The following is a 15110-nucleotide window of genomic DNA, read 5'->3' as shown; positions in this document are numbered from 1 at the left end:
TCATATCAGTAAAAGGTTGTGTCTGACATACAGAGGGTGTATTTATCTACAACACAAAGCTCTAATGCCATAATTTTGAGATTCACTTTCATGTCTCCAAGTTTTGTAAGTGATGAATCATTGATCCAGATCAATGCACTGAATCCCCTGAGTAGGACATCATCAGCCAGGACCAAGGTGGCAGATTCTACCTGTCAAATACCAGGAGGGCATCAATAAAATTGTAAAACAAAATAGTTCACTCTTCACAACCATATTCTCTTATATATCTTGTCCGTAAACATAAAAACATAAAAACATACATATCTGAAAATATACTATTAATGTGGCATGTTGATATCATGCTCAGAGCTATCTGAGTAATTCTCATACATATGAATTGTACTACATACATATGTGTAAAAGTGTAAAACTGAATTGTTTCTATTTCTTAGTCTGGAGTTATGATAGATTTTGTCACCATTGCTACATTTGACATATATCATGTGAACACTCGTTAACATGATTATTGATCTTAACAATGTCAGATCAAAAAACAAAATTGTGACTCCATCTTCATGATATTGTTTTTTGGAGTTTGGGGGAACTGGTGTACACCTGTTGCGGATACAAAAAAAATAAACCAGTTGTTACATTCATCTGAAACCATGTGTTTACTGAAATACTACACATGAAATCTCTATCTTTGGACGGGTTGACAGAGGAAAACACCTTTGTTTGGTCGCATCAGTAACAACAAGTGTTGACCAATCTCTTGCAGATGTTGTCAAGATTTATCTCAGTTTGACATCACAAAAACGGCTCAGAAAATGTTGAGTTTGATTCTCAGTTTGCTAACTATCTACAACATGTTAAAGACACTTTCACATTTGCCTTCATCCTATATATTGTTATAAGGTGTAACCATGGCAAGAGTGCAGTATGCAGAAAGCAAAGCCATACTGCCATTACCTTTAAAAAACTGATTGCAAAATCAATTTGCATTTGACAAAATCTGGCATAGGATGATCAATATGAACAGTCTTCGTCATGGTAGAGATGAACCAGATGAGATTAGCCTCATAACATGAACACAGAGTTAAGTCTTACACAGATGCAATCAACCGGTCATGTTGAAAGTACTCATGTTTAATGATGGGTGAGTGAGTGAGTTTAGTTTTATGCCGCTTTTAGCAATATTTCAGCAATATCACGGCAGGGGACACCAGAAAATGGGCTTCACACATTGTACCCATGTGGGGAATCGAACACGGATCTTCGGCGTGACGAGCAAACGCTTTAACCACTAGGATACCCCACCGCCCCTGTTTGATGATGATGATGATGATGATGATGATGATGATGATGATGATGACATGAATCCACGTTTGTTAAAATGTTTCAAAGCGACACCTTTGAATTGGTAACTCAGCTGGGCACTATTGTTGATGGTATGTCCTTGACGGCATGTCTGTGTAACTCTGATGGTTCTCTGTCCTAGTACCAAAATGCAGTACTAGAAAAATCCAAGGCCATTTTCAACAGAATGTAGAAATTCCTACCTCTCACTTCCCACCTGTTTGATGATGATGATGATGATGATGATGATGATGATGATTAAGAAGAGGAGGAGCAGGAGAATGTATGTGAAGAATGGCTGCCATTTGATCAAGACAATTCTTCACAAGGCCATTATAGTGATACACTGTCACAAATGGAATCCGTGTCTCTCACTTCCCACCTGTGCCTATTCTGAACAACATCCATATGTTCTTCCTCATCCTCCATGACATTAATCCAATGATCACAGCCACAGCGCATGTAATAATCACAGAAAACTGGACTCCATATTGCCTGGTCTTCCTGGAACGTAGCTTTTTCCTTGTCAGCTTCGCCATGTAACGGCTGTGATCTTCAGGAGGGATGGGAGGCTGCATGGGAATATTTCTAAGTTCTTTGATGCGCTGGAACACCCCTTCCCCTGGTTCACCAAATGTTCCATGGCTGTTTTGAACAATCCATATCCTATCGACTTTTTCATTGTTGCTTGCAGAAAGTACCTCCCAAAACAAATGAGTCGCATTGATGATGTCAAGCTTGGCAAATAGTTCCTTTTCTATCCCAGGATATCGGAAAGATGACCATTTTCCTCCAGGTTTGACAAACTTTTCTTGATGATATTCTGCGCCCATGGAACCAATGGTCAGATGAATTGGTCCTTTAGGGTTTTTATAATGATATTCATCAAAAAGTTTTTCTCTGTACACTGGCCATGTACGTTCATAGTTGTGTTGATGACCAGCTATGTACAGATCTACCCCATAGCGAAAAAGAATATCATCTAGTTCTTTCCGAAGAGCTGGCTGTTCTTTTAAACATTCCTCCTCCTCTTTGTTACATGATGCATACATTGGCTTGTGACCAAACATGATAAACCATGGATGTTTGGGTCTTTGCTCCTTATTGTTGATTGAAAGGTCATTTTTAAGCCAGGATAGCTGGGCCTCTTTTAGCTCATGGTTCTCAGCACAAAGGACTTCAGTGTTAATAACAATAAAGTGAGCACTTCCCAGGTTATAGCTGTACCAGAGTTTCTCGTAAGACATTGGCCATGAAGACCCTGGCATGGAGAACCGGTACCTGTAGTGGACATAATGCTGGAACTCCTCCTGGTCTCCTGGACAAGTCATGTAAGGAACCTGGGCAGCCATTTTCTGAATCCGTTTAAGGTATTTATCTCCAACCATACCTCCTCCTCGATGCAGATCGTTAGCTATATCTCCAATATGTATCACAGCTTCATAACCACCATTCAAAGCCTCTTGAACTAAGAAATCCAATGTTTTTGAGGATATTCCCATGTCTGCAAGAATCATCACAGAATGAATTGAATTCCTCTTGAGAGACGGTACGGTAAAAGAGAGTTGTTCACTGACACCTCCAGCACCTCTTCCAGAGTTGACTCTGTAAAAGTACTGTTCACCATCTTTCAAATCAGATAAATATGCACGGTGCCAATACTTTGTTCCTTCCTTATTCGCTTCCTCAAACTGAGTAGCCTCAGCAGTTGCTTTTCTCAGATTTGCATCTCTACCATATTCGATGTAAGGCTCATCAATCTTTTTCTTTGAGGCCCAGATAATAACCATGTCATTTATTTTCTCACCAAATGATATATGTATTTGTTCAGGTCTAACCATTTCTATCAGACTCTGTTTAATACCATTTCCATGTCTGTGATTGTGTAACAACGGGTGGAGTTTAGTCTCGACAGAATTTACTTCCACAATCTTCAAAAGAAGTACCCATGATAATGAGAAACTTAAAAATGATGAAAACATGTTTCTGCATCCACTGTGGAGAACTTGATTGACATGCATGATCAAATTAAAGATTGGTGATGAGAATCACTTTGATCATTGGATAATATAAAAGCAACGTTCGCTTTTGCATCCGACCTCAACAATGTATGTTGGAAGCTTCAGACAAGGTGACAAACAACACGTGATAGTTTGATTTGCCGATTCGTTTTGTTCACTTGTGATTCCACCCTCACCGTATACATTTTGCCACATCGATGTTTGTAACCTAGTCTTTTAGTATTTTCTTGCACAGAAGCTCTACGTTATGGACCGGAGTACAACTGCTAACAAATTTCTCTCAAAAATCGCCATTGATGTTTTCACTATGGAGGCTGCCATATTGAAGTAACGCAGTGAATGAACACCCAAATTATGCAAAAATACCATTTTTCAGTGTTTTATTTGTCAGTGATATTTCTTCGAAGGTATGTTTCGACTTAAATCAATTACAACGCATATTTGTATATTTTAAAAGGAGTAAAGTTCAAGATTCACTTCGGGGTTAAGATTCGCGAACAGGAAATGACTGACAATTCGGAAAACTGAGAGAAGCTAAACATATTTAGCCTTATTTGTTATGTCCGAATCGGAAGGCGTAGTCAGTAAACTCACGGACGGGTTTCTTAGTTTTGGGGAATCGTTCATTCCAAGTTCCTATGTGACGTCATTCAGGGAACTCATCTTGGACAACGAAAATACGATCGCGCTTCAAATTCTGGTGATCCTTGTTGTGTGGTTGTTGTTGAACCTGTGTCTAATACGATCAGCTTGGAGCATTTACTCAAGTGACGTGCATAGTATTATAACAGCACAAGGTATAATGCACTTTAACCAAACGTGTAACTCATTAAAATCCATGTCACACAGTCGAGGTGAATACTATTTCAGCTAGCTAAACGTCGTGTTCCTGCCAAGGCACACACCGACCGTCCTTGGCAGGAACACGACGTTTAGCTAGCTGAACTAGGTGAAAACCTGGAACATGACATTTAGCTAGCTGAACTAAGTGAAACCAGTCTACAATAAGTTTTTTTTGTTATGTTGAAAAATAGTCTAGTAGTACTAGTTACGCTGAAGGGGATCGTTGTCGGCACATATACTACCAATGTGTATCCCAGGTACGTCTCTGTATACGTAAATATTCCTTATACAAAGTCAGATTAGAGAAACGTAGCTTAGAGACGATTCTAACTCCAAACCGAAGTGTGGTTTATGTAGTTAAGGCTCCACTGATTGTGAGTGCAATTGTGCATCATGGAATATTTGTTACATAGTATTTGTTGGTATCACACTAATTTTCTACTCACTGAAAAATATCCACTGGTGTATTTCTGGTTTGGTCGTATGCTTTACCGATTGTGTAAATACACTTTAAATAAAAACTGTTGTGAAGATTATTTTAGTGTTCATAGCTGAGTAAACACATCTGTTTTCCTATGCTTTTCAATAATTGATTTCCTATTTTGGTTGCAACTGCATAAAATCTTGTGTTGTTTAGTTGCGGGAGGGGTATGTGCAGGAAGGACAGTGGTGGCGAGAAGCGTTTGTAGAAAAGCTTGCTCACACAAATTAATCTATTTATTTAACTAATACCAGTCTTTGTTTCATAAGTGAATTCAGATCTTTTTCATTTGACAAAAAACTTAGTATTTGTTTTGATTATTGTTTTCTTTAGAGTGTGTTTACACTATCAGTAGAGGTTGGAAGCAGATCTGAAATACATCAGTGGATATTTTTACATGCCCTCAACATGCACACAGAACCAAATTTATGTGAAACCAATGAATGCTTGCTTCCTAGGTAACACAATCAAATGCAAATAATACAACATTACGGCCTTTCCATTAAAGAAAGGGGCAGTTGAGTGGCTGATTGGTTAAGAAGTTGCTTGTCACACTGAAGACCTAAGTTTGACTCCCAACCAGGTGCTACAATATATGAAGCCCATTTCTCATGCCCCCAGCTGTGATATTGCTGGAACATTGTTGGAAGCAGTGTAAACAAAACTCATTTACTTCAGGCAAGAAAACAGCACAATGCAGGATGAACTCATCTTAGGGTACATTCCTGCCTTCTGATTTTGGAATAGGGTACACATCTGTAGTACCATTGCCAACACTGACCCCTTCAGCAGAAGTTACTAAGGCCATCAACATGTAGATCACTGTTGAACTAATAAACAAGGTGACTTGTTCAGCAAACAGAGTTCTAGTACTGATTACTCACAAGGTTTCTCATTGTTAGAATTAGTTGAACTCCACTCATGTCAGTAGCTGTAGAGTTACACATTAACTCACCAATGTACATATCAACAGAGTTATCACCTATGGCTATTTCTAATGTCCTGTGCTTAGAATGTTCTGAATTAGGAGATAAACATCATGTGTTGGCCAATTTCCAAATACTCAGATCTAAGTAGAAGGTTGTGTCAGCTAACCTTTTCAACTGACCAATCAGAGTACAGTTTATCATATCATGAAAGTTGACATTCGCACATACCTTTTGAGGTTTTATCTCGAAAAAGTTTGCACCCGAAAGATTTGGAGTACCCCAAAACAATGAGCAAGCAGTCGCTGAAAATATTAGCTAATGGTATATTAGCCCTAGGCATATATACTGCAGGTCAGATATATGTGTATTGTGAGAATTTTCATTTGTTGAGAGATCAGTGTCGATGACAGGGCAGTTTCGTTACTCCTGCCGAAGCCTAATCAGAAGCTGCTGTCTGATTGATTTAATCTGTTTGGTTGTCTCGTATTTAATTGGAAAGCCATAGGTCACTCACAGTTTAGCTGACACAACCTTCTACTAGGGTTTGTTAGATTCAGTATTGCAGTATGATGAATAATACTGAGACTAGTGAGTGAGTGAATGAGTTTAGTTTTACGCCACACTCAGCTATATGGCAGCAGTCTCTAAATAATTGTGTCTGGACCAGACAATCCAGTGGTCAACAGCATGAGCATCGATCTGTGCAATTGGGAACCTATGACAAGCCAACCAAGTCCGCGAGCCTGACCACCCAGTCCCATTAGTAGCCTGTTACAATGATCGCCTTTTATGGCAAGCATGGGTTGTTGAAGGCCAGTAGTGAGACTAAGTTTACTTAGACTGAAGAAATACACTATGAGACGAATATTCATTAACAAGTGAGAATATCTGGTAACAAATGCAATAACAAATCAAGAGTTCTTGTGTTATTCATTATTAAGTGAAATAGATTTTTTTATATGTTTTGATCATGTTGCTGGTGTTTATTCTGACCCAAAAAACTCAGATGTTATGTTGGTGTTGACAGCTTACCAGAATGGACAGATGCTGGTTTTGACAGCTTCCACTGTATTCCATTTTGCATTTCTCACTTTGATGAATGACACCCAAATTCAAGTAAAAACACCCATTTCTAAAGCTCATGAAGGTTTTTGATCTAGTGACCTAGTGTACTGGAAGTGCATATAACTTCCTTTTTTAGGTAGCAGCAGTGTGCTCAGTCAGTAACTTAAACTGCTAGACCAAAGCCAGGGTCTAGTAAACTTCTGTTTGGTCTAATTTAAGAACTAATATAGTAATGCTAGATTTTACTGAAAATTATGCAAGCAGCCAGGGTTGCATGAGTATTCTCAAATACTTAACACAAAGACTGTAAGCTCTATTTGTGACTATTTTGAACCAAATGAAGATTCATGCATTTTCCCATTCATGGTTTGAAAATTATATTTGGGACAGGTGTATAGCAGACTGCAAAAAATTTAAACTATTGCAAGTAATTGTTTTCTTTAAAAGACAGACTTGTGAAGAACTGGGGTGGAAAAGGTCTTCAGGAACCCATGCTTCCCACAACAGGCGACCATGCTTCTTGTAAGGGGTGACTAACGGGATCGGGTTGTCATGCTCGCTGACTTAGTTGCCACATGTCATCGGTTCCCAATTGCGCAAATCAATGCTTATGCTGTTGATCACTGAATTGTCTGGTCCAAACTCGATGATTTACAGACCACCACCATATAGCTGAAATAATGCTGAGTGCGGCGTATAACTAACCTTACTCATTCACTCCTTAAATGATGTAATCATGGTCATACCAAGTGTCTATTTCTGTCATTGTTTTGACTCCCATATTTTGGTTATTTCAGGTCGCAGCCAGTCCATTCCAAGAGAAAGAGAACGCAGGGACACAGAAAACGGCCACATGAAAAGAGAGTGACAAAAAGAGTCTGGATCTGGCCTGTACTCTTTAAAAAAGTAGGGGATTATTATATGTGTTATAATTATATATATGGTATATGTTGATACCAAGTATATGACATGGATAGTGCTGATGGTAAATATCTTGTGTAAAAATGTTTATGTAAAGCCTTCCACAAAATATGTCCGGTAATTAGTGCTGTTGTCAGTCACATTCTGCTGATCAATGATTGGAGCTGAGTACTCAGTCAATAATCGATTGTAAAACTCATTAGGATTGCAACATGCGATTCGTTTCATTCATCGAAAATTGAATCTGACACCTTTGTTTTGAGTTTTGATAACCATTATCACTATTTAAATTCATTATCTGAACACCTGTTTAGATTATTTCCAGACATAAACTTGACTCCAGCTGAAGTAGTTTCAAGTGCTGGCATTAGGCGAAACGTGAATTGTTGATGCCAGATAGATTATCCTATGAGAATTTTTGTTAACAGGCATCATTAAGTTGACTGCATCACTATTTGAAGCAGAGTCCGAAAGTTAAATTGAATCTTATTTATATATGAAGAACTGAATCGAAAATGATTGAATTGAGGGTTTAATCATTGCAGCCCTAAAACTTGCATCTCCGATAACTGAAAACAATCATATTTGGGGGCAAACAAAACAGTCATTGATTAATATCACAATCACAATATAGGATACTTCCTGCGAAGTTGTTTACATTGCAGTTTTACACATAAGGACAAATGCATACTATATAGTTTGTAATCCCACAAGAAGTAGAGCTACAAACATGCAGTCATTCCTGAGGTGCAATTCTTATTTTGACGTTTTTGGTTAAGGTCTGTTAACGCCCAATTTTTCTGTCAGTAAAAGAGGGCAGTGGAGTAGCTCAGTGGTTAAAGCATTTGCTTATCATGCTGAGGACCCAGGTTCGATTCTTCACATGGGTATAATGTTTGAAGCCCATTCTGATGACCGTGCTGTAATATTGCTGTAATATTGTCAGTCTGGGTTGATATGTCATTGAATTCCAATTGCACAGATCGATGCTCATCTCTGTTGATCACAGGATAGTCTTGTCCAGACTTCATTATTTACAGGCCACGACCACGTAGCTAGAATATTGCTGAGTGTGGCATTAAACACGCCAACCAACCAATAAATCTTTTTGCAGTTTATGATTAACAGTCTAGGAAGCAGGTTCCCACAGTTCTATTTTTTTTCTGAAATGTTCACAAAAATATTCATTATTTGTCATTATATTTATATTTGAATATTACCAATATTCAGCTCATCTGCTCAATCGCGCTTTGTTTTCCCTCGCTCACTGGATGTCAATTTGAATGGCACGTCGTATTATCAAACTCAACTCCCTGATTATCATACAGCTCTTGCAGCCATTAAGCACACCGAGTTAGTGTGGCTTTGCTTATGAGGTACTCATTTACAGCTCTACTGACTGGGACACATAGTCACAGCACTTTGTCCAAGTTTACTGTGCGTTTCTGTGCCTGCAACAAGGTGTTCATGTGGCCACCATCCGGTCCTTCATCAACAGATTCGTGGGTTCGTTTAAATGCACAGGGTTGTGTACTGTACACTGTGGGTTGTGACAAGACTAAAAAGGTTTTTACACCCAGTGACAGATAGGCTTGATCCTGTCATATTCAAGCTCGCCATTCAGGGCATCTCGGCTTAATGTCAGGGTTGCAGGATCAATTAATTCAAAGCAAGGCTTTACTTATCAAGCCTAAAGGGAAACTAGAATTGCTGCAAACATCATTGAGGTTACTCCAGTATGAGTCAGGGTCAGACAATTGGAAATCTTCCACATTTCTGATTATTCTTATGTGTCGTGCAGCCTTGTAGAAACCATAAACTTTTTGAGATTCCCATCATATCTTTGTCCTTCAAGATATTTGGCAGCCAGCCTTAATTGTTAATTTGTTGCCAGTTATTATCTTGCAACTATTACACAACTATTACTAATGTTTTCTTACAATGTTAGAACATTTCTCAGTATCCCTTACTTTTGCTATTTTACAGTTCCACATTTACCGGCTGGTGGAACCAAAGACTGACAATGGCAGCCATCAAAAGATTCTTCCAGAAGAAGAAGTTAGATGTGAAGTTTAAGAAGGCAGGAGAAGGTCACAGGCTGACCGAGGAAAGACAGCCCGCCCCACGACCAACTGGGCAGATGTTCGCCTCCAGCTCAAACCGACCTCAGTCCACAGCAGACGCGAAAAGGGCAGGTGAAGCGGCTCTTGCCAGATACGAGACAGAAAAGACTGCTAAAGGTTGGTTTGATATCAGCCATCCACACTTGAAGCTTTTTGTTGAGTTTAGGGATTAATTTTTTGTTCTGAAATGCAGGTCTTTGCAGATACAGGAACACATTTTGCTTTTCTAAGTGAGTGATAGGCATTGATAACATAGTTGTTTAAGGTGCTGCAAGAGTTGTGCCCCTTTGGAACATTAGAAATCTCTGATTGTTGGTTCAAAATGTGTTTTCTCCCATTGTGTTTATGAGCATGGTCATAATCTTGGGATTCAGGAAAGTGTAAAATGTCTGAGACCTGCAACCTGCATATGATGTTTTCAGCATTTAATTACACACACAGTTAAATATTATCATACATATGGTGATGTTTGTAGGGGTTTATAACAATTAAAAAGACTATATTGCAAACAATATGTTGTGTTGTGAAGTACATCTGTTAAATATATGAAAAATAATCACAATCTTGATTTTGACATATTGATGCAAAAATGTCTGTTTGAGGTGCAGCGTCTAGCGTTAAAATGACATTGTTTCAGATGATCAGAGTTTCCAGCTGGCTCGAGTCAGGATGAAGAGGCAGATGGAGGCTGAGAAGAAAGCCCTTGCGGAAGCTGAGGCCGCAGGAGCAGCGTATAGAGCAGAACCCACCACTGTGGTCAAGGACTCTGCCCCAGTTCTCTCCGAGGTCCTCTTCAAATGTCCAGAGATCGGCCCTGTTGTCCTGCCCAAGATGGAGATGGAGGCATATATCCATGAGTACCTCCTGGGAAGCCTAGCAGAAGAGCCTGAAATGACCTCAGCCCTTATGATCCACACTCTCAACAAGAATAAGGACAAGGTGAAGGTGGGGATTGATACCCTTCTGAAGTACATTGACAACATCATAGCTCACCCAGGGGAGGAGAAGTACAGCAAGATCCGGGTCAACAATAAAACATTCCAGGAGAGGGTGGCCAGTTTGGAGGGAACTCACGAGTTCCTTCAGTCAGCGAGGTTCAATGTTGTAACACTTCCATTTGAAGACCATGAAGAACAGTTCTATGTCATGTCCATTGAGGATACCAAAGAGGAAGAAAGGCTGAAAAATCTGAAAGAAGTTTTGTTAGCCGCAGAACCATTACGGCCTCAGCTTGACCATTCTTTGAGAGTATTTCATGCTTCAGGTTCTGCATCCCAGTTTGTTATTCCTGATGAGTTTTACAACATTACGCCGGAGGAGTTGAAAAAAGAGCAACAGCGACAGACCGAGGCTGTTGAGAAGCTGGGCATGCTTCGAACCAAAGCGATGCGAGAGAGGGACGAACAGCGTGAGCTTCGACGATACCGTTATGCTTTACTTAGAATTCGATTCCCAAATGGAATTCTGTTGCAAGGAACGTTCAGGACTGTTGAGAAATTGCAAGCAGTTCGTGAGTTCATTCGTGAGAACCTGGATGACGACTGGATGCCCTTCCAGCTTATTACATCAACTGGGCACAAGCTAACCGATGATACTTTGACAATAGCTGAGGCAGGATTGGCACCAGCAGCTGTGGTGAACTTTTCATGGGACCCGACTGTCATGGCGGAGATCGCTGCCCAAAAGGGTAAATCACAGGAGGGGAACTATTTGAAATCTGATGTCCTTGCTTTGATACAGTCGTTGTGAGGTTGATTGAGTCTTGTGCATGCTGGTTACCTTGAAAAACTGATACTCTGTGGATAACGCTATCCTAATCTTTATCTGACTTAGGTTGTGATGTGATTCTAGTTAGAAAGTCAGGCTTAGTTCTGCTGAGAGGAAAAGTGGGCGCAGTGCTGTGGCAAGGATTGATCTACACCTTCTCAGAAGCCAGCCAACATTGGGTTCAAGTATGCAGCAAATATCCATTAAAACTCCAAATTGGATGTAACCATACCTCAGTTTGTTTTGATCAAGTTTAACTAATGTCATGACATTTAAAAATTTAATGACAGTATTTAACTGACAACTTATAATGATGAATGAGGTTTAGTTTTTGAGCCAATAATGTTCTTAATATAGAACATTGTTATCTGAAATAGCATGATTAGAGAAATATTCTCATGGAAATGAATCAGTCGGCACGTGAAAACACTAGTGTTTCTTCCCAGGTTTCTCCACAAGCTTTGTATTGCACAGGGAGTGAAATTCTGGAAAAAAAACCCCAAAACAATTTATTGTATTTTCAGTGTTCCCTTATTTGTTTCCATGAGCATATAACAGTAACAAAATCCCATTTTTACAAAAAAGAAGATTGTTTTTCCAATATGTAAGCTCAGGAAACTTTGTGTAGTATACTTGGTGAATCCCTGTGTAAGTGGTTTGCAGAGTTGTGTCCCTTTGGTATAGCAGAAATCTATGGTCCTGGGTTGGAATCCAAGATTCATTATGTTCATCCAAGTTGTAATGTTAGGTTCGTCATCTTCATCCTCATGGTCTGAGAAGTATGATTTCGTACATGCTTATAGGAAAATAAAGTTTGTGTCGTGTATGGATGAAGCAAGATGAGGTCCATTACAGCTTTGACATTTTGTTATTCATAGTACCAGAGATAAGAGAAATCATGACAAATTTCAATAGATCAGGTTATATCATTTGTGGAAAATGTGGGATGATGCCTATGAAACAACTCATGATGATGATGATGATGATGATGATGATGATGATGATGATGATGGACAATCCATTGTACCATGAGGTGCCCAGGTTATGCATGCAGCTATATGGTTTGAGCGTTACATTGTTACGTGTTAAGTTTGTTGTGAGGTTTTAATGTTGCTGGGTAATTTAGATACAGTAGTGATAAGATTTATCCAGGACATGTAACATGTTTGTAGTGAACTTCAGATTGTTTTCCTTCGACTGAGACAGTAATATTAGAATGTATTTGATTTGGTGCTCTCTCATTTGATCTCACTGTTTGAGACCTTCAAGTTTCAAAATGTTTTTGATTCTTTGCCAATAAGATTTACTGTTTTTTTCCATCTCCTAGAAAGTTATGTAATATCTTTGTATTTGACTTATTGGGACCTGTCCATGCCTAATCCTAGATAATCCATTCTGTAAGGAGGCTTGTGTAGCATTTCAAATCACTTGTAGACAGTCACAATTTGTATTTAGCTCTATGCTCAACTCTTGATTCAGGGCTCTTCATATTTTATGGCTTGACATGATGGTGATGATGATGACTTTTATTGAGAAGCATGTACGTGGTTATGTACACCCCAAACACACATTCCCACCCCAAATTTATGTACAAAGTCGACACCCACTCCACTCGCATGTCATGTGAAAAGTCAATGACACCATCTAGTTCATGTGTACAAAATTGACTTGCCTTACCTCCCCCGAACAAAGTGGGTGACTCCACCTTAAAATCATCATGACCCCTGTAGCCTTAAATTATGAAAAGTCCCAAACAATATGTTGATGAAATGCTGTGCCAAGATAAGTGACAAGTGGGATGTGGACAATGTTACTGTGTACCACCAAATTAGTCACCATGACCAGTATCATCTTGGCCATTCCCTCCCCATTACACTGATTATACGTATTCAACCTTGGTCCTGTATACAGTCTGAATTTTAGAGGAAGCAGCCTAAGTATAAATCCTCAAACACAGACCTGATATTGTACCAGATAGCCAGAACCTGCCATATTTTCCAGTGTGTTTACCTGTGTGCAGATCTTAGTTAGTGAACCCATGTGTAGGAAGAATGCAAGTGTGCTGTTTTGTATATTCTGCCAAAATATTTAAAGCACTATTTCACACTGCACTTCTCAAAAAATAAATAATGCATTTCTCTCGTAAAACTTACTGTCAGCTCCCAATGAAGCTACCATATAATTTTTTAACAAATGTAATTACGATCAATATTCCCCATGCACTTATGTTAATTCTGAAACATCACTACACCTTTTATCAAATGTTCCCATTTGGTCATTCCCTGAGTTTTAAATTCATGCCATGAGTTTGGGGAGTCAATGTTACGAATGGGTGCATGCAAATGATTGTTTTCTTCTGTTTGATTTTAAGGTGAAGGAATTGTTTAGTAAACAATTTTTGATTACGGATGGTAGTGGCGGTGGTTCCATGGTATTGTGTTATTACCCACCTTTCACGCTTACAAGTCAGTCTTCCTGCACCATAGAAGTGTTGATTGGGAAGGGAAAATATAGGCCACATATATTGCGTGCATACCCAGTCTTGATGTGCTTGTGCATATGAATACTCTGATTGTATTGTGTAAATTTGTTTTTGTATATTTATAAAATCATTACTGAATGGTGAATGGTTCAATTTGGGTTTATTTTTCAGAAAAACTTTGTTAACTTGCACTTCAATTGGGACCTGATTCATTGTTATGTACTGTAACCATGGTAACCATATATATGGTGTAGTGGACAGGCATGGGGTGGTAGCTTAGTGGTTAAAGTGTTCTCCAGCCTGGGTTTGATTCCAAACTTAGATCCAGTGTTTGAAGCCCATTTCTAGTGTTCCCATCATTGTTTTGTTAGAACATTCCCTCAAAGAAAATAGTATTGACTCTCTTCCTGTCTTGTAGAGTGGTCAAAAGGCTGTTAGTAGTGTTTGTCACACTGAAGACCCAGGTTCAATTCCCCACAATGGGTACAGCCCATGTGTGAAGCCCATTTCTGATGTTCTCGCCCATAATATAGTAGACAAAATAAGTTTGGGATATTGGTATTTTTGTGACTGACATTTTATCAGTATGTCACTGAATAAATACATCATTATTGATAATTTCAAAATTTACAAATATCCCTAACTATTTTTGTCCAGTTTATTATGGAATGTAGTTAATGGCAGAGTAGGACTAAACTCACTCACTCATTCACTCACTGTATTGTTATTGATGCAGTAGTCCAGCCTGATGCAAGAATTAGGATCTGATGAATATGCAAATGAGGTTACCTAGGAATTATAAACTCTGTACATTAATACTTAATTAAGCGATGCATGATACTGAAAAATGTTGTCTGTTATTGCCTGTATTATAAGATTTATTCATATGTGAGCATTTCTGACAACAACATGGCTGCCAGACATTTCAGTTATTTGAAAAATAGATGTTATTTTACATTGCTTTAGTTAATGATCTCTGTCTTCAGGTCAGTTATTTCAAGAATGTATTTATTTGATATATTTGTTTCTTTGTGTTTTTCCATATCTTAATACCATATGTTCTGTGATGTTCAGAGAAAAGTACATATTCTAAAGTTGGTTCATGCAATACTCTTTGCATTTCCCATATTTGATATGGAT

The 15110-nt window shown here is 38.8% G+C and overlaps 2 protein-coding genes across 3 annotated transcripts; one reads left to right on the top strand and one right to left on the bottom strand.

The window, feature by feature from the left end:
* Positions 1–426: 426 nt before the first annotated feature.
* Positions 427–3631, bottom strand: LOC137296849 (acid phosphatase type 7-like). The gene has a single exon (XM_067828717.1). It carries the CDS (start codon positions 3357–3359, stop codon positions 1710–1712), a length of 1650 nt encoding a protein of 549 aa, XP_067684818.1. The 5' UTR covers positions 3360–3631; the 3' UTR covers positions 427–1709.
* Positions 3632–3839: 208 nt separating this feature from the next.
* LOC137296769 (UBX domain-containing protein 6-like) lies at positions 3840–14360 on the top strand. 2 transcript variants are annotated; one of them, XM_067828615.1, is made up of 4 exons: positions 3840–4156; positions 7475–7583; positions 9585–9838; positions 10359–14360. In XM_067828615.1, the coding sequence occupies exons 3-4, from the start codon at positions 9622–9624 to the stop codon at positions 11468–11470; spliced, it is 1329 nt and encodes a 442-aa protein (XP_067684716.1). In that variant the 5' UTR covers positions 3840–4156; positions 7475–7583; positions 9585–9621; the 3' UTR covers positions 11471–14360. The 2 variants fall into 2 exon arrangements, with proteins under 2 accessions (XP_067684716.1, XP_067684717.1); XM_067828616.1 differs by having other exon boundaries at positions 3874–4059.
* Positions 14361–15110: the final 750 nt, after the last annotated feature.

This window comes from Haliotis asinina, chromosome 9 (assembly GCF_037392515.1).
Source record: "Haliotis asinina isolate JCU_RB_2024 chromosome 9, JCU_Hal_asi_v2, whole genome shotgun sequence".
In the NCBI taxonomy this organism is placed as follows: domain Eukaryota; kingdom Metazoa; phylum Mollusca; class Gastropoda; order Lepetellida; family Haliotidae; genus Haliotis; species Haliotis asinina.
Note: the sequence above shows the minus strand (reverse complement) of the source record. Positions and strands in the feature narration are given on the sequence as shown.